Consider the following 27,888-nt stretch of genomic DNA (forward strand, 5'->3'; position numbering starts at 1 on the left):
CCTCCAGATGTAGATGATTGATCCAGCTGACCCTCCAGATGTGGAAGGCATGTGGCGAGGAGTGTTGAGAGTCCTGCTGAGACTCCTTCCCCAGAACACACTGACAGCCTTAAGGAGCAAAGATGGAGGTGAAGCCTTGGCTCTTGCCAGAGCCTGTGAGGCTTTTCAAAGTTCAAAGTAAATTTATTATCAAAGTACATATATGTCACCATTTACAACTTGAGATTCATTTTCTTGTAGGCATACCCAATAAATCCAATAAGCATTATAAAATCAATGAAAGATTGCACCAAACAGAGCGGACAACCACTGTGCCAAAGACAACAAACTCTGCAAGCACAAAAGAAAAAAATGAAATAATTTAAATAAATAAATAAGCAAGCAATAAATATTGAGAACACAAGATGCAGAGTCCTTGAAAGTGCATCCATAGGTTGTGGGAACATTTCAGTGATAAGGCAAGTGAAGTTGAGTGTAGTTATCCCCTCTGGTTCAAGAGCCTGATGGTTGAGGGGTAATAACTGTACCTGAACCTGATGGTGTGAGTCCTGAGGCTTCTGTACCTCTTTCCTGATGTCAGCAGTGAAAAGAGAGCATGACCTGGGTGGTGGGAATCTCTGATGAAGGATGCTACTTTCCTGCAACAGTCCTCCGTGTAGATGTGCTCAATGGAGGGCAGGCCTTTATCCTTGATGGACTGCACCATATCCATTAATATTAGGAGGATTTTCAGATTAAGAGCATTGGTGTTCCCATACCAGGCTTTGATGCAGCCAGTCAGTATACTTTCCACCACATATCTATAGAAGTTTGTCAAAGTTTTAGATGTCATGCTGAATCTTCGCAAACTGTTAAGGAAGTAGAGGTGCTGCAGTGCTTTCTTTGTAATTGCACTGATGTGCTGGGCCCAGGACAGGTCCTCTGAAATGATAACATTGATGAATTTAAAGTTGCTGACACTCTCCACCTCTGATCTTCTGATGAGGACTGGTGGTTCATGGACCTCAGGTTTCCTCCTCCTGGTCAATGTTCAGCTCCTTGGTCTTGCTGACATTGAGTAAGAGGTTGTTATTGTGGCACCACTCAGCCAGATTTTCAATCTTGCTCGGATATGTTGTTTTGTCACCACCTTTGATTCAGCCTAAGACAATGGTATCATCAGCAAACTTAAATATGGCATTGGAGCTGTTCTTAGCCACACAGTCATAAGTGTAAAGCGAGTAGAGCAGAGGGCGAAGCACACAGCCGTGTGGTATGCCTGTGCTGATGGAGATTGTGGAGGAGATGTTGTTGCCAATCTGGACTGACCGGGGTCTGCATGTGAGGAAATCACGGTTCCAATTGCATAAGGAGGTATTGAGGCCAAGGTCTTGAAGCTTATTGACTAGTTTTGAGGGGCTGATGGTATTGAATGCCGAGCTGTATTCAATGAAGAGCATCCCAATGTATGAATCTTTGCTGTCCAGTTGTTCTAGGATTGACTGAAGAGCTAATGAGATGGCATCTGCTGTGGACCTGTTGTGCCTGTAGGCAAATTGGAGTGGAGTCAAGTCGCTTTTCAGACAGCAGTTGATATGTTTCATCACCAACCTCTCAAACACTTCATCACTGTGGTAATAAGCGCAACTGGGTGATAGTCATTGAGACAGGTTACCACATTCCTCTTGGGCACCAGTATAATTGAAGTCTGCTTGAAGCAGGTGGGTATTTGCAGAGAGGTTAAAGATCTCAGTGAACACTCTAGCCAGTTGATCAGCACCGGTCATTAGTACTGGGTCAGGGACCCCATATGGACCAAATGCTTTCTGTGGGTTCATCCTCCTAAAGGATGCTCTCACATTGGCCACAGAGACTCAAATCACAGCATCATAAATGGGTTATATACAGTTTCTAAATATCACCAATATCCAGAGACACTTAATTACAATTAAAATTACAAAAATAATTATTTAAATAATAGATATAATAAAGTGAATTAAAAACATGCAGAGATTCTCACAATAGTCAAAAAGTATATAGAAAAACAAAGCTCAAAAACCTCAAAGTTCAAAGTCAATTTATTATCAAATTACAGGTATGTTGCCACTTACAAAGCTGAGATTCATCTTCTTGCAGGCATTCACAGTAGAACAAAGAAATACAATTGAATCAATGAAAAGCTACACACAAACAAAGATGGACAAGCAACCAATATGACAAAAGAAGACAAACTGCAAATACAAAAAACATAAATAATAATAATAAATAAATAAAAGCTTACCTCTGTCCCAGGATACTGACGGACTTTTACTGCTGTACCATTGAGAGCACACTCACCAACTGCATCTCAGTGTGGAATGGCAATTGTCCCGTATTGGACCACAAAGCACTCCAGCATGTGGTGAAAACTGCCCAGTGGATTATTGGCGCCCATTTGCCCACCAATGAGGATGTCTACCATAAACGCTGCCTGGGCAGAGTGAAAAGCATTATCAAGGATGCATCTCACCCTAACCATGGACTTTTTACTCTCCTCTCATCCGGTAGGCGCTACAGGAGCCTCCGCTCCTGCACCAGCAGGCACAGAAAGAGCTTCTTCCCTGAGGCTGTGACCCTGCTGAACCTCACGTCACAGCACTAAGCAGTATTGCACCCATATTGTACTGTCTCAGTACTTTTATATCTGTGTGCTGTAGCACTTACTTTTTATTCACAGTTATTTTATAAATAACACTATTCTTTGCATTTCTGGTTAGATGCTAACTGCATTTCATTGGCTTTGTATCTGTACTCGGTACAATGACAATAAAGTAGAATCTAATCTAATTTAAATGCATAATACTGTGAACATGAGTTGTCAAGTCCTTGAAAGTGAGTCCATAGGTTTTGTTTAGTGATCAGTTCAGTGTTGAGGTGAATGAAGTTATATACGCTGATTCAGGAGCCTAATAGTTGAAAGGTAATAACTGTTCCTGAACCATAGCATGTGCTCATAAACGTGACTAATGTAGATGGTCAGTACGGTCAAGGTGGGCCGACAGGGTCTGTTTCTGTGCTGTATGAGTCTAATCTGAAATCAATAAAGAAAAACTAATGTAAAGTTGGATACAAGCCTGGTTGAAATGAATAGGAGTTGGGTGATGTTTTTTTATCCTGTTCCTGTCAGAAAAATCACATTGAATCAGAGAATATAATTCTGGGAAATCTTGACACACTGGCCTTCACTGTTGGATGGAGTGGTGAAAGGTACCTGTCATTCAGTAAATCCCCGACTTATAACAGCTGTAGGTCTTATAGTATGTATGGGTTTAATAAAAACTATAACTTATAGAGCACTTTTCATACAGATGATGTAGATCAGAGTGTTTTACAAGCGCAAACATGAAAATAAAATTTAAAAAATAAGACCATAAGATATAGGGACAGAATTAGGCCATTTAGCCCATCACATCTGCTCTGCCATTTCATCATGGCTGATCCAATTTTCCTCTCAGCCCCAGTCTCCTGCCTTCTCCCCATATCCCTTCATGCCCCGACTAATCAAGATTCTATCAACCTCTGCCGTAAATATACCCAGTGACTTGGCCTCCACAGCCACCTGTGGTAACAAATTCCACAGATTCACCACTCTCTGGTTAAAGAAATTCCTCCTCATCTCTGTTCTAAAAGGATGCCCTCTATTCTGTGGCTGTGTCCTCTGGTCTTAGACTCTCCAACCATAGGAAACATCCTCTCTGCATCCACTCTAGCAAGCCCTTTCACCACTGGACAGGTTTCAATGAGGTCGCCCCTCATTCTTCTTAATTCCAGTGAATACAGGCCCAGAGCCATCAAACGCTCTTCATATGACAAGCCGTTCAATCCTGGAATCATTTTCGTGAACCTCCTTTGAACCCTCTCCACTCCAGCACATTCTTTCTAAGATAAGGGGCCCAAAGCTGCTCACTATACTCCAAGTGAGGCCTCACCAGTGCTTTATAAAGTCTCAACATTACATCCTTGTTTTTATATTCTAGACCTCTTGAAATGAATGCTAACATTACATTTACCTTCCTCACCACAGACTCAACCTTCAAATTAACCTTCAGGGAATCCTGCACAAGGACTCCCAAGTCCCTTTGCACCTCTTTTTTTGTATTTTCTCTCCATTTAAAAATAGTCAATCCTTTCATTTCTTCTACTAAAGTGCATGGCCATACACTTACCAACACTGCATTCCATCTGCCATTTCTTTGCCCATTCTCCTAATCTGTCCAAGTCCCTCTGTAGCCTCTCTAATTCCCCAAAACTACCTGTCCCTCCACCCATCTCCATATTGTCTGCAAACTTTACAACAAATCCACCAATTCCATCATCCAAACCATTGACATATAACATAATAAGAATCAGTCCCAACATATATCTATGTGGAACACCACTGGTCACTGGCAGCCAACCAAGGCTCCCTTTTAATAAAATAAAAAATAAAAGACAAAAAGTTGCTAGTTAAATAAACAGGTTTTGAGCTGGTGGTTCAAAGTGAGTCTACATCCCTTGTATTTGTATTGATTTTATTTCCTGCATCCAAGGGAGTAAAAATCTTTATGTTGTGTCTCCATTGCAATGTACAAGCAATAAAGAGGGGAAATGTGCCCAAACACTATGATTTTTTTTCACATAATTGTTTTGCATGCATGTGTGTACAGTCAGATATGCAATCAGATCAATTTGTATTGATAAATCTGGTGGCCTGGTGAAAGAAGCTGTCCCAGAGCCTGTTGGTCCTGGCCTTAATGCTGCAGTTTGTGGTTGGGGTGGCTGGAGTCCCTGATGATCCTCTGGGCCCTCTTTACGCACCTGCTGCTGTAGATGTCCTGAATAGAGGTAATTTCACATCCACAGATACGCTGAGCTGTCCGAAACACTCTCTGCAGTGCTCATCGATTGAGGGTAGTACAGTTCCCGTACAAGTAGTTTAAGGTACTGAATTCCACAGTTTACGAGTGTAGTTCAAAAAAGCTGACCTGCAATTATCTTTCGAGGGATATTGTTTAAATTTAAGAGACTGGCAGAAGAAGGCCTGAGAGCTCAAGCAGGATTATATAATGAAAACGATTCTGTGATGTACTGCAGTTTGGATTTGCACTGGAGATTCTGAAGGGAATTGTCAGCCATAACCAGAATGATTCAGCCCATTTAAATTGTCACATCAACCATTTTCCAGGGATATTTCAAACCTCTCCTGTAAGATTGCACATGGCTTATTTATTAGGCTTGATAGTATGAGTGTTTGGAGGCATGTCTAGTGGACTGAGTGTCAAGCCGGAGAGTAGCACAAGCTAGCAGTCATCAGTAAAAATTCTACACAAATTTTCTTCCTCCTGTGAAATAATGAAGCCATTTATAACCCCACCTTCAACTGTTGAGATCTGTTTGTTCACACAGATCTTTAAGCAAACAAGCAATGGTCCTCCATACAATATCCCCATTGTGGAGAGGCCCAGGAAGCACTCTGGCTCTGATTACATATTAAGCCATGCCTTATCTTTAAGGCACTGCCAGAGGAAAGGTAAAACCTGCTCAAAAAATGCAAGTCATAAACACAACAAATTCTGCAGATGATAGAAATCTAAAGTAACATAGAAACTGCTGGAGAAACTAAACAAGTCACATGCCTATCACCTTCCCCTGGTGCCTCTCCTCTTCTCTTTCTCCCATGGTCCAGTCTCCTCTCCTATTAGAATCTTTCTTCTTCAGTTCAAAGGTCAAAATGAATTTTGAGCTCTTTATCTTTTTCACCTATCACCTCCCAGCCTCTCACTTCATCCCCCCCATTCACCTGGCTTCACCTATCACCTTCCAGCGTGTACTCCTTCCCCTCCCCCACCTTCGTACTCTGGCTTCTTCCCCTTCCTTTCCAGTCCTGAAGAAGAGTCTTGGGCCGAAATATCGACTGTTTATTCATTTCCACAGACGCTGCCTGACCTGCTGGGTCCCTCCAGCATTTTGTGTGTTAATCTTGAAAAATGCAAGATCCCCACTGACTATCCGGAACTCCTGGCCCATGGCTGCTCAGAGTGAGAAGGGACACGTGCCAAGTATAAAGAGCAGAGAGGACAGTAGGTAAGTGACAGAAGGGGTGCACCTTTTCATAACTTACCCACCCATACTGTCAGGCTCTGCTTGCTCCATCTGTGTTCAAGTTCATTGTCATACCCACGCAGGTTATAAATACCATGTGACTCGGCATGTTGCAGCAACAGCTCAATACATCACAAACATAAGTTAAAATAAACATAAATCATACATAAATCATATATAAATTACATGACAAACTAAAAACAAGAGAGAAAGAAATATTGTCGTTAAACCAGTCGCATACCTCCTCATCAGTCACCTCAGAATCCGTAAAACCAGAGTGGCAGCAGGTTGTGCTTAATGCCAGGGATGTCCCAAAAAGAAAATCTTTAACGTTGTAACAGACTTTGCTGCTCTGTGATGTACCACTGAGAGGCACACTGACTCACTGGATAACTACCAGTCCTTAATTCCTTTCTGTCTACTGTTCGATCCAATGGCTTGTGCAGCAGTACAGTCCCTTGTCATCACTCATTCAGAGCCACTCCAGTGAGCGACTGTGTTATGACGCATGGGCCACCCATCATATCATGTGTATCAATGATACCTTCAAAAGGTGATGCCTCACAACGGCAATATCCATCATTAAGGACCCCCAACACCCAGGATGTCCTCTTTTCTCATTGCTACCATCACAGAGGAGGTACAGGAGCCTAAAGCCATACACTCAAAATTTTCAGAACAGCTTCTTCCCCTCCACCATCAGATTTCTGAATGAACAATAAACCAACCCATGAATGCTACAGCACTATTTTAATCTCTTTTTGCACTACAAATTTTATTTAATTTGTAATATGTATATATTTCTTATTGTAATTTATAGGTGTACTGTGGCGTGTGGCCTAGTGGGCAAGGCATCAGACTAGTAACCTGAAGGTCACTGGTTCAAGCCTCAGCTGAGGCAGCGTGTTTGTGTCCTTGAGCAAGGCACTGAACAACACATTGCTCTGCGACGTCACCGGTGCCAAGCTGCATGGGTCCTAATGCCCTTCCCTTGGACAACATCGGTGGCGTGGAGAGGGGAAGGCCTGCAGCTTGGGCAACTGCCGGTCTCCCATACAACCCTGCCCAGGCCTGCGCCCTTGAAACTCTAGGCACAGATCCATGGTCTCTCGAGACTGACGGATGCCACCACCATTAATTTATAGTAACTTTGATGTATTGAGCTGTACTGCTGTTGCACAATTTCACGACTGATATCAATGGCATTAAGCCTAATTTTGATTTTGATGCATGGTCTACTTGCCAGTTGACTTCAGCTTTCATGTAGGTCTCAAAGTTTCAAAGTGAATTTATTATCAAAGTACCCCATACAACCCTAAGACTCCTTTTTTTGTGGGCAATCACAGAAAATGCAAGAAACACAATGGAACCAATGAAAGACTGACAACAGGAAGGACTACCAATCAATGTACAAAAATAACAAACAGTATAAATACAATAAGAAAGAAAAAATAATAATAAATAACTAAGCAATAAATATCAAGAACATGAGATGAAGAATCCTTGAAAGGGAGTCCATTGTTGTGAGAACAGTTCAGTGATGGGGTGAGTAAAGATGAGTGAAGTTATCCCCTCTAGTTCAAGAGCCAGATGGTTGAGGGGTAATAACTGTTCCTGAACCTGGTGGTGAGGATCCTAAGACTTCTGTGTCACATTCCTGATGGCAGCAGCAAAAAGAGAGTATTGCTTGGATGGTGGGGGCCTTGATGATGGATGCTGCTTTCCTGCAACAGCGCTCCATGCAGATGTGCTCAATGATGAGGACTGAGCCATGTCCACTACTTTTTGTAGGCTTTTCCATTCAAGGGGCTCCAGTATTTTGCTTTAGATTCCAGCATCTGTAGACTCTTGCATGAGGTTCAACTCTCCCATCAGTGGGAATCCTTGTACTCTAAGCTCTGAATGCAAAGTTAACTGATCCAAGGCCAAACAGGTAATTAATTCAGAGAAAATAAAGTGCTTACTCCAGCAGCCCAGATTCAAACCTGACCTCAGGTGTTTACATGTTCCCTCTGTGACCAAATGGGTTTCTGCCTCAAACTTTGGTCTTCTCCCACATTCCACAGACGTGATGGTAACTTCACAAGCTGCATTTCATTAGTGTTGGTAACTGACTAAAAGGAAATCAATAAAGAGTTGATGGATATGTGAGAGAGAATAAATTGCCAAGGGAAGGAATGAGTTGGAGATTGGACTATGTGGAACTGGCATGGATGACATAGAAGGAGGAAAAATGGCTTCCTTCTGTCTCATGTTGACATTGCCCAAACCTGGTTATCGTGTCCTGGGTCATGTGGCAGCAACTCAGTGGATAAAAGTATGCAGGCATGATCAAGAGGTTCATTTGTTGTTCAGACCAAACATCAGAATAGAGGAGAAATGTGATCTAAGTGACTTTGTGGAATGATTGTTGGTGCCAGATGTGGTGCTCTGAGTATCTCAGAAACTGCTGATTTCCTGGAATTTTCAGACACTAATCTCTAGAGTTTACAGAGAATGCTGTGAAAAAAAATCCAGTGAGCGGCAGTTCTATGGGCAAAAATGCCTCGTTAATGAGAGGGGTCAGAGAAGAATGGCCAGAGTGGTTGCTAGAAAGACGACAGAAACTCAAGTAGCAACAGTGGTGTGCAGAGGAGCATCTCTGAATGCACAACACGTCAAACCTTGCAGAGGATGGGCTACAGCAGCAGAAGACCATGAACATACACTCAGTGACCACTTTATTAGGTACAGGGGGTAATAATAAAGTGGTCACTGAGTGTAGATTAGAAATAGTTCAGACCCCTTCTCTGCTTAACCTTTGACACCCTGACTAATCAAGAAACTATCAACCTCTGTTTTAAATATACCCAATGACTTGACATCCACAGTTGTCTGTGGCAATGAATTTCACAAATTCACCACCAGCTGGCAAAAGAAATTTCTCCACCTCAAGAATATCAATACCAAATCTTAATGGCTGGCCTTAGGGTCCTCAATGCTCCATCTGCAGCTGCAGTGCCTAAAGACCAGAGGTTCACTGGAGTCAGCCAGCATGTTGCATTTCTTTAAGGAGGCTTTGAACACATCCTCAGATCCTTCCCTCTGTGGCTTGCTAACTTCTTCCCATGATGGAGCTTGGAACAAAGTGTTTCCAAAGTGTGGTATTGGGCATGAGAATGATGTGGCCTGTCCAGTGCAGACCACTGAGTGTAACTATGCCTTCATGCATAGTCATTGTGGTTTTCCAGCCACCTGGGACCTCCCCAAATCCACAAAATGTTGATACATTGTAAACAAAGCATTCTCCACCTCTGCCTTTATGAGTTTAGTATCAAACCCATGCTTCAATTCAACCACAACAAAGACCAGAATGAGGAAGTCTTGCATTACTATAGCACCTTTATCTCCCTTTCTTAATAAGACCATAAGATACCGGAACAGAATTAGGCCACTTGGCCCATCGAGTCTGCTCCACCGTTCCATCATGGCTGATTTCTTATCCCTCTCAACCCCATTCTCCGGAATTCTCACCTTAACTTTTGATGTCCCGACTAACCAAGAATCTATCAACCTCCACTTTAAATTTACGCAATGACTTGGCCTCCACAGCCATCTGTGGTAATAAATTCCACAGTTTCGTCACCCTCTGGCTGAAGAAATAGTGCTTTAACAGATAATGGAGGACTATTGTAAAATAGGAATTGCGGCTGCCAAACTATGCACAACAAGATCCCACAATTGGCGCTGTGGAAACTAATCATCAGCAAAACTAAACGGGCTATAAAGGGATGGGCACAACACACAGCTACCACCACTACGCAGTATATTTCCGGGGCTAACATTTTATGGAAGAAACGGCACCTCTGACAAGACAGCCGCACTTCAGTACAGCACCGGAGTGCCAGCCTGGATCACACCCAGCCGCGGTTACTGGCTCATAATCTGACGCTACGGAGTTATTTCGAAAATAAATAAATACATTTCCTTATGACAAATATTAGCCGACAGTCGATTGATGAGCAATTAATGCTTCTGAACTTTTTAGCAGCAGATCCGGCAGTGAAGGTCGGCCGCTCCGTAAAAGGGAAAGGGAGGGCGGGGCAGCCGATCGCTGAGCTCGCCCGACTCATTCATAAATTAACCAGTTACTGAAGAGTGTGGTCGGTTGAATGACACAATTTCGTTGCAAATGCTCCTCCCTCTCCTGCAGTCTGGAAAAAATATATAACATTTTAAGGCCACAGTCACACTTCCGATGGTCGTGCGGTTAAAGTGAATATTGCCTGGTGATTTAGACGCCTTGTATTCGGGCTGCCCTTCCCTGACGCTCTTGTGCTGTGCCTGTGTGTGAGACGCTTTCTGCATGATATACGCACACGCCAGGACTCTTGATTAGAATAATGTCACTTTAATCGCACACGCACAAACCATGGCTACCAAAGAAGAGATGTACAGTAAAGTTGTGCCCCGAAAGAATCGCCAGAACCGGCCTATGACCGTCAAACATGGGTCAACTCTGGAGGTCTTTTTATCAATGGGATTCCCTAAAGCGAGGGCGTAAGTTGGACGAGTTTATATACATTTTATCTCTCTGCCTTTGTTTCGTATTTGCTCCGAGCTATTACTGTATCTCAATGGCGCTGTGTTTCTAAGCGTAATATTTTATTTCAGTCATAAACCTTTACTGAGGAGTTTGTCACATGGCCTAGAGATTTAAACCCTGCTTAAAATGCAGGAAAATGCTTAAAAATGCAAGGAGAAATTACTGTTACGTTTCGCGGTCGCTTCCCTCCACCCACCCGTTTTCGAGAGGGGGGAAATGGTTTAAGTAGGCAACAGCTCCCCTCTCTACGGGCACAATATTATGGCAATAAAAGGAAAGTATGGCCTTCAGACAGGAAGATGGGAGTTTGTCTCGGCTAGTTTAGAGCGGTGGGAGTAGCTACGTTGTAATTTCGGTGGTGGGTCTCCTTGACCCTTGTGAGTGGTTTTGTAACGTTGGAGAAGGATTGTTACTGGAGCGCACTATCAATTTTATCTGCTTTTAGATTCGGGTGGGTCTATTTTACTGATTCTCCGCTTACCCACGCATTCCGTTTATTTTATTCAAGGCTATTTGAATGGTGTTAATTGTTTTTAATCAAGTAATATATGATTATGCCTTCTCTTCCCCGCCCCCAAACTGACACGTGAGTTTTATTCGCAATATAGCGAGCTGCATCTGCAATGTACAGGAATGCCGTGGCCAACGTAACACTCTTTCTTTCCATCTCAAAACAGCTTTTTAAAAAAGGTGATTGCAGCAAAGCTTTATTCCCAGCTAACCAGGTATTTCTGATGCAATAACCTTGTGGAGTCTTTTTTTTCGTTTCACGGTAGGACAATGAACCCATAATTAGTCATATCAGTTCCAAAGTTAACAATGCAAATTTTATTAAACAGCTTTATTTGAATTATTTGAATCCTACGTCATTTCTTTATCCCACACAAAACAAAATCTTGCATTAGTTCCCCGAGTACTGGCTTTCAAAGTGGCCTTCAGAACGGTGGACACTTTTGGTTGTCCACCCGCAGGTCCACAACCAAAGTTTTAAAGGGGTTACTAAGCTGTTTCATATTCTGGGGAAAGAGCGGTGACTGACGGAGGCAGATTGAGGGTAACTAGCACAAGAAATGGTGGGAGATGAGAGGCATTTTCACACAATTGGGATGATCAAATAAACCTGCATTTTTACAGTTGCCCCTCACAACCTGGGGGCATCCCAGAACAAAGTGGCCAGTGAAGTTTTTTTTTTGAAATGTAGTCCCTGATGTAATGTAGCAAAGGCAGTTGCTAATATTTACACAGCAAGCTCCCATAGAGATATGTGAAATGAGCTGGTGGTTTTTATCCTGTGATGGTGATGGGTGAGGATTTAGTTGTAATTTTTGAGGTGACTTGTCTATCTTGGAGCATCAGAGGCAAGCAACAAAAGGTTATTTGGGCCTTAGTACGTGATTTCCCCATTCAGTAAGATCATGGCTGATCTTGCACCTCAGCAACACTTTCCTGCACTTAGCACACACCCCTCAATTCTTTTAATAGCTGAAGAGGACAATGTAGAGTGGAGGAGTGAAGCTCATGAGTGAGACTAATAAAGTACTGTTTCAAAAAGCCAGTGTGTGGATAACAGTCTGAAGAGTCTCCTATGCTGTAAAGTTTTGTGAAATCATTTTGTTTATTTTATGCAGTTCACCCAACATATTTGTGTCTGAGATTGCACTTTTCTTTCCATGTATGTTTATCATGAATAAACTGAACCCACCGATATGCATGAGGAGATATTAAAAACTTGCATCCATTTCACAACCTTGGATTTTCACTTTGTGCTTTCTTTTAATGGAAGGTATGTGCAGTGAGTAGTGGGAATGGTTTGATACTTGATACCAGCTCAATGGACCTTTCAGATTTCTATATTATCACCAGAGGATTATCTCGATATTTGACTGAGTTCATACATTATTATTTAGTGTATTGGCACAACTACAACAGGAAGCAAGAAGGCTCATTCCAAAAGAGTTTAGTAAGCCCTGAAGTTGCTGGTTCTGCTGGGTAGGGTTCACGCAGTTCAATTTTGCCTCATGGTTTGCCTGCATTTAATTCTTGTCTTTCATTCCCTGCTCCATGTCACTCAGCCTCCACTTCACAGAAAAACTGCAGTGGTCTCTGCCGACCGTGGAAGATCACAGGGTACACGTGCTTTTGTAAAGTGGGTAGTGCTCTTACCATTACAGGTATGAAAGCACAATCTGAATTAAAGCACCAGCACAGTGCTCAGTGAGGGTATCACTGACCCTGCCACCATCTTTAAAACCACGGCTTCGCTTACAGTTGTTGAATGTTTTATCCTTTTTTTTTGGAGGTAGTGCCAGGGAACTCCCTAGGAACCTGTACAATATTTATAAATGAACCAGCATCATTTCACCAGGTCTAGTTAATAACACACCGCAGCCACTGGGATCTTGCTGTGCACAAATGGCTTCCCACAGCAGGAACTCTATTTCAGAAATACTTCACGGGCTGAAAGGTGCTTTGGGACCTGAAGTCGGGAAATGCGCAACATAAATGGGAGTGCTGCCATTTACTGTCTGAGAGAAGTGTATTAGGGTTAACTGGCTCAAAGCACTATTGAAAGAATTGCACTTAAAGCCAGTGCTGTCCTCCAGTTAATGCATCTCTGGAAACTGCTCCCTGTGCCCTTCTGTCATGTACTACTACATCCCGGCATCAAACGGCTCGGAATTCTGTTTTCCAAGTGATAGCTCAAGGTTATCTGGGTAAAATCTATAATTGTGCCCTGCTGGGTGCTTTCTGCAAATTAAGTAGCTTGCATTTCGTGGACCACATTTTCGTAGGCCTTTGAGATCCCAGTGGCATTGCAGTTTCTCTGAGAGTGCATTAATATTCTTAATACATGCTCTGGTAGCTGATTGCAGATTAGTTGCAACAAATGTACCTCAGCCTTGTTTAACTTGCAGTGTGAATGCCATCAGACTCCTACAATGTCAAGTCCAAAGCTACATATAACCAACTCAAAATTAAAGGGCATAATTTTACAAACATTTGGTATCTGACGTCGAACTGGAGGATGTTGTGAATGCAGTGTAACCAACCAATGAATGAGCAATGAGGCCAATTGTCCAAAGTGTTCTGTCATTTTTGTGGAACAGTTGCTTTGAGCCAGAAATGGGAGAGGAATATTAACACATCCATTTTTACTTAACTTCTTGGTTGCTCTGAATCCGAGAAACTGATGTTAATGATCCCCATTGTCTCTTGGTACAAAATAGTAGTGAAGTGTTTTAAGTGGGATGGGGGGGGGCGTGGAATAAGGAAAAAGGAATTTGATTGTACAGAGGTGCACGGATTCCTCTCTAAAAGACCATCAGACATTGGAGAAGAATTAGGTTGGTCCATTGAGTCTGCTCCACCATTCCTTCATGATTGATTGATTATCCCTCTCAACTCTATTCTCCTGCCTTCTCCCTGAGACTTTTGATGCTCATCTCAAATACCCAATGACTTGGCCTCCACAACCATCAGTGGCAATGAATTTCACAGATTCTCCACCTTCTGGCTAAAGAAATTCCTCTTCATCTCTGTTCTAAAGCGACGTCCTTGTACTCTTAAGACTGTACCCTCTGGTCCACTACACATCCTCTCCATGTCGACTCTATCTAGACCTTTAAATATTCAATAGGTTTCAATGAGATTCCCCCCCCCCCTCCATTTGTTCTTCTAAACTCCAACGAGTACAGACCCAGAGCCATCAAGGCCATTAACCCTGTCATTCCCTGTCTAGTCTAACATGCTTGGTTTATTTAACCAGAACTTAAAGTGAAGGACATTGACCTTGGTGGGTGCTGAGTGTCTGAGGTGGGAAACACTGTCAATCCATCAGAATGAAATGAATTCAAAAGTTTAAGAATGAAGTTGGAGGATGGTTAAATTCCTTTCCTTTCTGAAAACGTAGCAAAGATTGATTTAAACACCTCAGATCACAGTGATTCAATGCAGTGGATGCAGAGAAACTATTTCTGGGATGGGGACATCTGGAATAAGGTGCAAATCATAAAAAATAAAGCTGATTCAGAAGGTCATTATTTTGTTGAAAGCATAATGAAAATCTCATTCTCTTCCTCAATAGTCTCTTCATTTTCTCTCAACAGAAGCTTATCGGAGTGAAGCTGATGTGTACTTTCTTCTTCCCTTGACCCCTGTGCTACCTCCAATTTCAGTTGTAACATTTATATAAAAGCATTAGAAATGGGCACTGGAGTTAGCACTAAGGCCTGTTGTGCTCTGCCATTCAATAAGATGGCTGACCTGGCTGTGTACTTGGGACTACCTACTTGCCATTTCTCCATAACCTTTAACTGCCCTGCTATCTAAAAATCTATCTAACCGTTCAAAGTGAATACTGTATATTTCACCATATACTTCTGAGATTCAGCTTACTGCGGGCATTCACATTAAGTACAAGAAACACAATAGAATCAAGGAGAGACCACACCCAACAGGATCAATGTGCAAAAGACAAGCTGTGCAAATAAATACAAAAGAAAAAAAGGAAATAATGACAAATAATTGTTAAATATCAAGAATATGAGATGACGAGTCCTTGAAAGTGAGTCTATGGACTGTGGGAACAGTTCAGTAATGGGGCAAATGAAGTTTTCCCTCTGGTTCAAGAGCCTGATGGTTGAGGGATAACAAATGTTCCTGAACCGGGTGGTGAGAGTCCTGAGGCTCTGGTATCGCCTTCCTGATGGCAGCAGCAAGAAGTGAGCGTGTCCTGGGTGGTGGGGGTCTCTGATGATGGATGCTGCTTTCATAATTCTTCACTGTCTTAATTATGACTTGGGCAAAAAACTGTGTCTTAAAATTCTGTTTGTCTTCAAAAATGTATCTTTCTCTTGCCTGTCTTTTCCCCATGACCTTTAATTACCCTGCTATGCAAAAATCTATTTAGCTATCTTAATTGTCTTGTGTAAATATGTAACTATGTTTTAAAAAATCGATCTGTCTCAGAAATCGGTGCCTTGCCTATCTTTTCCCTATCACCCTTAATTGCCTTGCTATGCAACTATCTTTCTAACTGTGCATTAAATAGATTTAATAAGGTAGCCTTCCACAGGCAGAGAAATCTACCAGTTCACGCTCTCTTGGCTCGGCAGTTTCTCCTTTTTTTTATATTTGATGTCTCTGGTTAACATCATACAGGCCTTTCTTTATTTCTGACCTCCCAACCTTTCCTTTCTTAAATGTTTCTGCTCCACAATTCTTATTTATTTTAATAATCTTGTGCTTGTTACCAGCCTTGTTTAGTTCTTGTCTATCCACTGCTGTGAATACATTACCCATTTTATTCCCAACATTTTGCAATCCACATTTGCTTCTGCTGTTGAATCTTTCCTCCCATCCCTATTTGTCACCATGATTCCAAAGTCTACAAGCTGTTTAAATTTTAGTTTGTTTTTGAAATACCCCCATGTTATCGCATCTGGTTGGCACAGACCTTGTGAGCTGAAGGGCTTTTTCCTGTGCTTTATTGTTTTATGTTCTATCACTTTATTTTGTATTAACATACATTTTTAAAAAAAACATTCCCAGCTCATAAAGTATTGTTTCATGGAGAGAGAGCCTTAAAAAGCAATTGAATTATTTTGAGTGCTGATTTCTGTAAGGGGCAATGAATAAACTGTTGGGGCAGGAGGTGTCTGTTTATGTAAAATTTTGTAAAGTTGTAGTTATAAGTGAGAAAAGGTGGTGCGCAGTGGGACAGCTGGCTGGGGCGGCCCCTGGACGGGGGATATCCTGTTTCCAAGGTTCTGACATCAGAGCTTTTCTGCACTTCCCAGTTTCAAAACAACAGCTTTTAAAATATTATTTGAAACTGAGTCTGCCTAATGTCCCATCTCATTGACTTCTGAAATTCTCACCCATGCCTTTCCTATCCTGTGCATTTCATGTGGCAATCCAAAATTCAGCTGCCCAAACCAGAATCAGGTTTATTATCACTGGCGTACTTCGTGAAAACGTGTTGTTTTGAGCAGCGGTAGTACAGTGTAAGACATAAAGATCACTATTAGTTACAAAAGAGGAATAGTGAGGTAGTGTTCTGGACTGTTCAGAGATCTGATGGCAGAGGGGAAGAATCTGTTCCTGAAACATTGAGTGTGGTTCTGTATCTCCTCCCTGATGGTAGTACTGAGAAGACAGCATGTCCCAGATGGTGAGACTCCCTCATGATAGAAGCCACCTTCTTGGCACTGCCTTTTAAGGATGCCCATGATGGAACTGGCTGAGTTTACAACCCTCTGTGGCCTCTTGTGAGTCAGTGGATCCAGAGCTTTGGCAGCCCTGTACCAGTCACAATGCTCCTCACTGTACAGCTGTAGAAATTTGCAAGGATCTTGGCTGCTGGTGTGCCTCCTTCATGGTTGCATCGATATGTTGGGCTCGGGATAGATCCTGAGAGATGCTGATACCCAGGAATTAGAAGCTGTTTGCCCTTTCCGCTGCTGAAACCTCAGTGAGAACTGCTGTGTATTCTCCAGACTGCCCCTTCCTGAAGTCCACCATCAATTCCTTGGTCTTGCACTGCGTCCCTTTCACCCATCGCCTCTGTGCTAATTTGTTCTATGGTTACCATTGCCTCTTTTTAAATTATCATCATGCTAAGTCTCTCAACTTAGTTCTCTATTGCTCTCTTCCTCTTTGCCAATCTCTGCACCACTGCTGGCAGTGTCCTCCACGGCCCATGCTCTGGAATTTTCTTCTGAAACCTCTTTCCCTATTGTTCCCCCTTTAAACTGGTTTCTTTGTAGCCGAATTTACAGGTGATGTGAAGTTAGGTGGAGGGGCAGGTAGTTTTGAGGAAGCTTAGAGACTACAGAAGGACTTGGACAGATTAGGAGAATGGACAAAGAAGCGGCAGATGGAATACTGTGTTGGGAAGTGTATGGTCATGCATGTAGGGCAAAGAAATGAAAGCATAGACTATTTTCTAAATGGGGAGAAAATTCAAAAATCTGAGGTGCAAAGGGAATTGGCAGTCCTCGTGCAGGATTTCCTAAAGGTTAATTTGCAGGTTGAGTCTGTGGTGAGGAAGGTAAATGTAATTTTACATTCATTTCAAGAGGCCGAGAATATAAAAGCAAGGCTATAATGGTGAGGCTTTATAAGGCACTGGTGAGGCCTCACTTGGAGTACTGAGACCAGGTTTGGGCCCCTTGTCTTATAAAGGATGTGCTGACATTGGAGAGGGTTCAAAGGCTTTTTACAAAAGTTATTCGAGGATTGAAAGGCTTATCATATGAGGAGTGTTTGATGGTTCTTGGCCTGTACTCACTAGCACTCAGAAGAATGGGGGAGGGGGGGAATCTCATTAAGACCTAAGGAATATTGAAGGGCCTTGATAGAGTGGATGTGGAGAGGAAGTCGAAGATCAGAGGATACAGCCTCAGAATAGAGGGATGTCCTTTTAGAACAGATGAGATTGGATTTCTTTAGGCAGAAATTGATGAATCTGTAGAATTCATTGCCACAGACAGCTGTGGAGACTAAGTCATGGGGTGTATATATAAGGCAGAAGATGATAGATTAGGACATGAAGGGATACGTGGAGAAGACATGAGATTGGGGCTGAGTGGGAAGTGGATCAGCCATGATGAAATGGCGGAGCAGACTCGATGGGCCAAATGGCCTGATTCTGCTCCTATATCTTATGATCTTAATATGTAGCTGAGGAGTGACACATTTGGTCATTTGTGCTTAAAATATATTAATGAAAACCCAAAGCTGTCAATATTGGAAATCTGAATTTAAAAACAGAAAATGCAGGAAATACTCAGATCAGGCAGTGTTTGTGAAAAGAGCAACATTTAATGTTTAAGGGCTGACCTTAAAACAATAACTGTTTCCCTTTTCACGGATTCTGTCTGACCTGCTAAGTGTTCTTTGAGTTTTCTGTTAAAATCTGCATATGTGGCTGTCTAATATTTGATTACCACACTCATAAAAACTGGAATGGCTTTCTTTATTAAAGACATAATATGATGATGCTTTACTGGTGAGATTGAAGTACAATGATTTTTCAATTGACTGTTGCATTTGTTTTTAAATTAAATTATTATTGATATAATTATGACATAATTGCCTTTAGTAGAATAAGGAAGAATATGACAAGGATATAGGTGAGCATTAAGCAGTCTGCTATTTAATACCTGCTGGGTAATAGGCTACATTACCTGCTGTGTTTTTATTCCACATATTCTGGAGGCAAATGGTGACCATGGTGACACCATTTGCCTCCAGGATAGGTAGAATGAAAAATGAAAATGAAAAGCCTCTAATGAGCAGTATTTGGATGTATGCATCTTTTAGACTTATTGCATTCAAACTGATGGTTCACAATTGCATTAAGAAAGTGTTTTATATTAAAAGGGAACAGATTTAAACCCTTATACCATGGCCTTGCCTCTGTGTTTCAGTAACTCTTGCCAATGTTTGTTTTTGCTCCTCTGATGCTGCTAATAGTGCATGCCCTGTCACTCCATTACTGACAATTATATTGTTATCTCAAAATTTAAAGTGAATTTGTTATCAAAGTAGGTATATGTCACCATTTACTACTTTAAGATTTATTTTCTTTCAGGCATTCACAGTAGAACAGAGAAATAGAATAGAATCAATTAAAACCTATTGACATAGAATCAATGAAAACCTATTGACAAACAATCAATGTGCAAAAGACAACATACTGTGCAAATAAAAAAAAGTAAATAATACTGAGAGCATGAGTTGTAGAGTCCTTAAGAGTGAGTCTGTAGGTTGTGGAGTCATTTCAGCGTTGAGCTGAGTGAAGTTATCCCCTCTGCTTCTGACAGTTGAGAGCTAAGAACTGTTCCTAAGTCTGGTGGTGTGGGACCCAAGGTTCCTGTGCTCTTTTCCTGATGGCAGCAGCAAGAAGAGAGCGTGGCCTGGATGATGGTGCAGTCCCCAATGTTAAATGCTGCTGTCCTGCAACAGTACTCCTTATAGATGTGCTCAGTGGTGAGGGGGGCTTTACCTGTGATGACTAGGCAGTATCCACTACATTTTGTAGGCTTTTCCATTGTTGGGCATTGGTGTTTCCATACCAGGCCATGATACGACCATTCAGGATGCTGTCCATTGTGCATCTGTAGAAGATTATCACATTATGCTGAATCTGCACAAACGTGTATTTAAAAAGAAAGTAGATGCACTGTCATGCCTTCTTTGTGATGGTACTTACACTCTGGAGCCAGCTAAGTCAATAAATTAGTGAGCAGTTGTGTAGATCTAAGTCAGAATCAAAATGGCTCCCCATCAGAATAGTCTATAAATTAGTAGCTGCATTTTTCACTGTTGATAAGACTGGGGTGTTGGCAGAACCTTCTGAAAGTCCTGGATCTCCTTGTATCCCTCAAAGAAGGGTGAGATTGTAAAAAGGAAATATCGGTGATGTTGCTCTGCAATCACTTTCACTCTCTGGCTTGTTTAACACACAGCTTCAAGTGTCTCTGCCCACTGGAGGAGTCCCATCTTTATCCCTCACTCTGTTAGTTTTAAAGAAAGGCTGAGGTGTTACCTCAGGTGTCCAACCATCATTTATTCCCTGTTCTGCACAACTAAAAGGTGATACTCTGGATCTCTGTTGGTGGGATCTTGGTGCGTGCAAGCTCGCTGCTACATTTTGCATGGTGCTTGTGTTTCTAATGTATGGCGTTGCTTGTAAAGTAGTTTGAGATGAAATGTGAAACATGTTAAAGCAATGCAGTGGAATGGAATCGTTCCCATATTGCAACAGTAACTTAGACAGCTACTTCACTAACCTTCATGGGTGTCCTGTGGTTTCCCAAGGCACTACATAAATGCAAACCTATATTTAATTTTGCTGATTAAAAAATGATGCAATGAAAATGTGTTTTGTCAAAACTTGTTGCACTCTGTTTACATACTTGGGTTTCTTGAAACTTGTTGGCTCAGTTTCTCAATAAGAGGGGAATGGAAATGTATACACAGACTAACACAAGAACTAAACAAATCTAAAATTCTGAATGGTAGCTAAAAGAAAAACCTGAATACATACCTCAACTATCATTCAGACTATTGCCTAAATGTAATTTAATCCTGAAGTTTTCCATAAAGCAAAGACAAAGAAAACAAAAATATTTAATAAGAAAATAAAGTACTCCTATCTACACTCGTTGGACACTTTATTAGGTACAAAAGTGGAACCTGGTATGCTCTTTTTTTGCTGTTGTAACCCATTTGCTTAAGGTTTGATGTGTTGTTCATTCAGAGATGCTCTGTTGCTCACCATTGTGGTGACACGTGATTATTTGAGTATCTCTTACCTTCCGGTCAGCTTGAACCAGTCTGGCCATTCTTCACTGACCTCTCTCATTGACTAGGCATTTTCGCTCACAGAACTGCCACTTACTGGATGTTTTTGTGTTTTTCACACCATTCTCTGTAAACTCGAGAGACTGTTGTGCAAGAAAACCCCAGGAGGTCAGTTTCTGAGATACTCAAGCCTTCCTGTCTGGCACAAAGAATTATTCCATGGTCTGAGTCACTTGGGTTTCAATCTGATGTTTGGTCTGAACAACAACTGAACCTCTTGACTATGTTGATATGCTTTTGTGCATTGAGTTGCTGCCACATGATTGGCAGGTATTTGCATTAACAAGCAGATGTACCTAATAACGTAGTCACTGAGTGTATATGGAGTTTGTATGCTCTTCCAATGACTGTATGGGTGCTCCAGTTTTGTTCCATGTTCCAAAGATATACCTGTAGTTAAATTGGCTCCGATTATATCTCGTGTTGGGAGCGGCAGTAGAATCAGTTGATTGGTCAATAAGGGAATAAGTTGCAGAGGTACAGGGAAAGAGGCCAGAACAGACAACTTGTTTTGAGAGCCAGAATGGATTAGTAAGTTGAATAACTTTGTAAAGTGTCATAACAAGTTAAGTAAATAGATCATTGTTCTATTGTTACTTGAATATTTCTGAACATTAACATTATTCAAATTTGGAGGTTTGGAAGAGAAGATAACTTTCTTTGTTACACTATATATCACTGCAAAAAGCTGGAGTGATAAAATGGAGTTTTGTATTGGAGAAAGTACAGCAATTTTAACTCTTAGAAATTTCATTTTATAAGTTGAAGCAAGTGAAGTGAGTACAGATGGGATTGCCAAATAGCAACTCCTGGAGCAGTTGGGAATTAAAAGTTGATTTCCAGAATTCTTGGACTGAAAGCTGGTAGAAGGGATAACAGGACCATACGGCTGACACCTGATCAAGACAAATGAACCTGCTTTCCAGTTGACACTGTTCATCATTTTCCAGTTCTGTGACATGGGGAGAAATCTGTTGGCTTCATCCCCAGTAACCATCCCCCTCTCTTCAGCTCCCAGGTGATGGATTTCATGTATTACTCAGGCAACAAGATTTATGCCAAGCTTTACCATCTGTTTGGTGTTGTGGATTCTTGCTTGGAGATAGTCTGAGGCATTTACATTTATTTCAGTGTCATCGCATCCTTTTGACAAAGTATAGGGCCACCTGTCTCAATATCTCATCTTTTGGCCTGAATTCCATTCACAGTTACGTGCAGGTCCTTGAAACAGTTTATTATGTCAAGGGTGCTGCAGGATTTGTTTTTGGGCAATCCCCATAGAAAAGTAAATGTTTTCGTGGACCTTCAGCAAGGAATTTGACTTCATGACATTTGCTTTAATGGAATACACTGCCAGAATATATTATTCAGCCATACATTTGAAATGCAGTCACTTGGGAATGGACTACTGGCTGCTCGGGAAGATTTTGTTTGTTTGTTCAGAGATATTGTGGAAAAGCCAGGAGGATGTTTTCAGAGTTTATGTTTTAAAATGTTAATCCTGATATGAATACACATGAGTTGATGCCAAGCTATCTTTGGTTCTTTTGGATTTTGTCTGGTGGAAAACCTGACATTTAAAATGTGTTCTCAGCTGGTTACCTTTCTCTGTTTTTGCTCCCACCCACCTATCTTGCTAGTTCAGGATAGACGTGGCTGAACCAACTTCCTTGAAATCTATTGAGCTGTTTTCAGGCTCAGAGTTGTGCATCCTGTTTGTATATTGTGTATCAGATTTCTCCATCCATTCCCCTCCCCAGTTCTGAATTTCTGTGGGCCTGCTGTGAGAAAATGGCCAGGAGCTTGAAAACAGAACAAAAGCCAACACTGACTTCCTACCTCCTTCAAAATCTTAAATGGCAATACTCTTGTTGTGTTTGGAAGCTCTGGCTTTCCCTGCCTCCATTAGGTTTAAATTGCCTCGATGAATTTGGAGATAAAGACAATTGTTTAAATTTTTAAATATTTTAAAAGTTTATTACAGGTAATTAGTGTGGATCCCTTCAAAGATTCTGGGGGGAAAAATAACATTATTTGTTATAACACACACAAAATACTGGAGGAACTTGGCAGGTTAGGCAGCATCTATGGAAATGAATAGTTGACACTTTGGCCCGAGACCCTCCTTTACCTTTTCCACCCGTCTACCTTCACCAATCACTTTCTAGCTGGACCCTCTTTCCCATCCTCCACCTTTTTATTCTGGTGTCTTCCCCCTTCTTTTCCAGTCCTGAAGAAGGGTCTGGGCCTGAAGTATCGACTATCTATTCATTTCCATATATGCTGCCTGACCTACGGAGTTCTTCCAGCATTTTGTGTTACTTTGGATTTCCAGCATCTACAGATTTTCTCAAGCTTTGTTGTAAGCAACTTGAAATGGTTGAATTTCATTTCATCAAGGTTAACATGATAAACTTTGAGGGTTTTTTTTACACTTTGAGGCCTCAGGTGAGGCCTCTGTGTTCTTGAATTTTGTCCTTGGAGGAAAATAATCAGGAACTTGCTTTATGAACATTCATGACTAATTGGGTACTTCTGAAGGGCTGTCTTTTTTGAGCACAGAAATCCCATAACTGATATGCATGAGGCCAGCTGCCGTAGTGATAAAAGTAACCAGGCAGTCAGTTCTGGTGATGCCCGTGGAGTGATGAGCGATGTCTCAACTCTAGAGAGAACCTCCTTGCTCTTTACTAAATTTGTGCAGAATGTTCTGTATGGCAATGGCTGGTTTGGGGGGAAATGGACACAATTGTCAATTCTTATGGGTAGTCCATTTATGCCAGTATCTGAATTGTTGACTGTGCTTGCTGCAACAGTTTGTCTTCTGCTGTTTGAAACAAAATCAAGAGCTGTACTTTCACAGAAGAGGAGGAAATCGTCTCTTATTTCAGAGACTTGAGTGGTTCTAGTCTTTCTGCTGGAAATTCAGATTCAGATGATTGCTCCTGAGGGGTGTGTTGCTGGAATAAGTGAATAGCTAATGGTTTGACAATACCTGTCAAAACTCATCCCTCAATAGTGCTGGTTCCAATAACCCATTAAGGCTGGCCTTCAGACTACAGTACCATGTATAATGATGCCTGGTAATATAGAAATTTCATCAAATATTCACGAGGAAGTTGTAAATGCAAAGGTTAGATGTCCTGTGATTTGAAAGTCTTCCATAGTTATCCTTGTGGCTTGAAGCACTGAGATGCTTCAGGTACTTCTGAGTCAAGTATGGAAGAGAAATTAATGGGATGTAATTAAAATGGTCTGTTTTGGTTTAACTTTTGTAATTTTTTAAAAATTAGCATTGGATGGGGATTAAATTTTCGAGGACTAATTTATTAGGGTAGTTTAGTTTCCTTTTGAATATAGTGCAATGAATAACTAGAATGAGTTGCACATTGAGTTGTATTTAAGGGGCTTTAGATGCTGCTTGGTTTGAAGATTTGTAAGGAAAGAGTTAAATGTGATTCCTCCTTGATATACGCTTAATTAAAATGCAAGCTTGAAAGACAAAATGGTGTTGGTGTGGAAGGTGGTAATGGCATGTTATCTCATTATTCCTCTTTTTGCTTTATCTCTATTTTGAACTCACATTTTTAAGATTAGATACCAGTGAAGAATGTTTTCCCCCTTACACACCTGCTGTCTTGATTTCTGAGTTGTTTGTCGAGGCTAAAGGTTGTTGGAGATTAAAAAAGGTCTGCTTAATGGGTATAAAGCGGGGAATTTCTTATCTTAGGCTGGATTATGACTAGGACTAGTGCTAACAGTTGGAGATAGGGTCAAGGATGTCGAAAGAGTGGTGGGGGGAGGGAGCGAGAACTGCATGAGGGGTTGTCAGATCTGTGGTTTCTCTCTGGCATTGTGCAGATCAGCTCATTAAGTGGATGATAAGTATTTTGTTTACTCTATGACTACTTCAGTAATCATTAGTCTTTTTGCATTGCATGCTTTAAATAACTCTAATAAAGTGATTTCTTGTGGCCTTCAACATGTGTGCAATGCCTCCCTTTGTTTGCGCATACATACGCAAATGCCCAGAGCTGAATCAGAAAAGAACATGGAATGAATTTTAAAATTTTTGTTAAACTAGTAAGATGGGTAAATGTGATTTAAGACTTCTTTCTGTGTGCTGTATAAACACTAACACGACTGGTTGGATTTCATTTTGGGTTTTAAATTTGTGTGTAGTTCTGTAAAATTCACTAATTGGTGAGTCTACTGGAAAAAGCCACTGGTGTGGAATGTCAGTGTAAGGGATTGATGGTGTGTAGTGAAGTTGAAGTCTACAGGAGGGTTTGATGGTTAGAACTGGAGCAATGCTCTGTCCTCTGAACCCAGAATTCCAGAGGAAGAGCCTTCAAGAGGTTGTGAGAGAGCAAGCTAGAGTGGGGAAGTATAGAAGTTTACCACTTCTGGGAAATGTATCTTCTACGTAGTTGAGTAGAAGGGGGGGAATAATATAACTCAGCCAACCCCAGAGAGTCCAGTTTATCTCTTTTCTCAAAAATAAATTAATAATTTCACTGAAATCCCAGTTTATGCTTAAATGTTATCCCCCAGACAATTAATCTGATCAACCATTCTGGTTAGCTACCCCCCCCCCCCCACTGCCCCTTCTATCTATTACCCCTGACACTGCACTGCAGACACTCTAAACCACTTTTTATAATCAAATTTACATTGTAAATATGTATGCACTGGTATTTATTTATGCACAATTTATTCCAATTCCATACTTTAACCTCTAACTTTATTGTAATTCTATATCTTTTTAATTGCTGATTTTTTTAATTGCATGTTGTGCCCTGACCAACACATCACAGCAAGTTCCTTATATGTGTACTGTAAATGTACAGTATGGTCAATAGAGTTGATCCTTCTGCTTGCCACAAGGTTAAATGGCATTTTCCACAAAGTCAAGTAAAGCAACAATTTGACTTTAAAATATATGACAGTTGTATAACAGCAAGTCTCTCAAATATTCTGAGATACTGTGAAAAGGAAGTAAATTCCTTCTATAAGGGTAACTTAATTTGCATGTAACCCTGATGGGGCAGATCTGGAGGTGTTAACCCATTCATCGGGTTAATTGACCTATCCAGAGTCCTTCTACCATTGCAATTCTGTTGGTATCCATTTTGTCTTTCTGTGACATTTGTACTTTCTGGTCTCCAAACTAGCTGATACTGAGTGTAGTACTGGCAGACGCTGTGCAGTTTCGTTGTGCTGTCTCTCTAATGAGATTTAGGATGTCGACTGTGTTTGCCTCATTGGGTAAACAAAGGTAATCTTCTTTAAAGAGCAGTGGAATCTGTGGTTTATCAGGCTAATATTTATCTCTTACCTAGTCATTACTAAAACATCATATCTAGCCAGTTGTTACCTTTGCATTCCTATTAGATACAAGCTTTACTACATTTCTTACATTGGAACAGGGCCTTTCATTTCAACTAGTTGCTCTTAGTGCTTGGGGCTTCTTTTAGTCACCATGTTTTCTATTTGAATGCAACTTTGTGTTTTTTTTTCCAACACACAGCAATAGAAGAAGTGAAATCTGCCTTTGCATTGCACTCAGTTTTTCCAGATCTAATCGTTCTTTAGAAAACATTGAATGGGAAGGGCAGTGACCCAAGCACCAGTTGCAGTGCTAATTGGATCTTTCAAGAAAAGCAATGTCAAATGGGATTAAACTGATGCTTGGCTCCAGTTGTTCATTCCTAACCGTGTAAGTAGAGCACATTGTGGGAGAGGAGAAAATGCTACTGCTTTTACTTTTGACCCCTCCCACATCCAAGTCTGAAGGGGTCATTGAAGTGACATACGGATTCAATTGGGATGTGAAGGTGATCCTAACTTGATCACACATAGAGTCGGAGTACTACAGCACAGAAACAAGCCCTTCAGCCCATCTAGTCCATGTCAAACTATTATTCTTTCTGGTTCCATAATGGCCTTAGCATGAATTGCCCTGCCAATTCAAATGGTTGTCATAGAGACATAGAGTGAGACAGAATGGGAATGGGCCCTTTGGTCCAACTTGTCCATACTGATCAGGATTCCCATGTGCTGGACCTTTTTGAGAAACATTGGGGTAGGTAAGTCCCCAGGTTTGGATGGGATATACCCCATGTTACTACTGGAAATGAGTGAAGAGAGTGCTGCACCTTTAGAGTTGTGGAAAGTGCAGTTCAATCCAGAAAAGTGTGGAATGGTACACTCTGGAAGGTTGAACTTGAAGTTGGAGTTCAGGGTTAATGGCAGGATTCGTAGCAGTGTGGAGAAGAGGGATCTTGGGGTCCAGGTCCTTAGATCCCTCAACGTTACTGTGCAAGTTGATAGGGTTGTAAATAAAGCATACAGCATATTAGTGGGCAGATTGAGTTCAAGAGCCGTGAAGTAATATTGTAGCTTTATAAAATCCTGTTCAAGACCATAAGATATAGGAGCAGAATTAGGCCATTTGATCCATCGAGTCTGCTCTGCTGTTCCATCATGGCTGATTCATTTTCACTCTCAGCCCCAAACTCCTGCCTTCTCCCCATAGCCTTCAAGCCCTGACTAATCAAGAATTCCACAGATTCTCTACTCTCTGGCTAAAGAAATTCCTCCTCATCTCTGTTCTAAAAGGACACCCTTCTATTTTGAGGCTGTGTCCTCTGGTCTTAGACTCCCCTAACATAGGAAACATCATATCCACTCTATCGAGGATTTTCACCATTCGATGGGTTTTGATGAGGTCGCCCCTCATTCTTAATTACAGTGATTACAGGCCTAGAGCCATCAAACGCAATTCATATGACAAGCCTTTCAATCTCGAAATCCTGTGAACCCTCTCCAAT

General features: G+C 41.3%; 1 protein-coding gene across 3 annotated transcripts in view; it reads left to right on the top strand.

Annotated features, from left to right (window-relative positions):
- The window catches only part of LOC132385131 (ubiquitin-associated and SH3 domain-containing protein B-like), a 208,917-nt gene that overhangs the window by 41,833 nt on the left and 139,196 nt on the right, over positions 1–27,888 (top strand). For 2 of the 3 annotated variants that reach the window (XM_059956935.1, XM_059956937.1), the window contains one exon: positions 5,932–6,081. In XM_059956935.1, the coding sequence (XP_059812918.1) occupies positions 5,932–6,081 (150 nt within the window). Of the gene's footprint in view, positions 1–5,931; positions 6,082–10,312; positions 10,639–27,888 lie in introns of those variants that run through there. The other variant, XM_059956936.1, reaches the window with a different exon arrangement.

Source organism: Hypanus sabinus, chromosome X2, assembly GCF_030144855.1.
Source record: "Hypanus sabinus isolate sHypSab1 chromosome X2, sHypSab1.hap1, whole genome shotgun sequence".
In the NCBI taxonomy this organism is placed as follows: domain Eukaryota; kingdom Metazoa; phylum Chordata; class Chondrichthyes; order Myliobatiformes; family Dasyatidae; genus Hypanus; species Hypanus sabinus.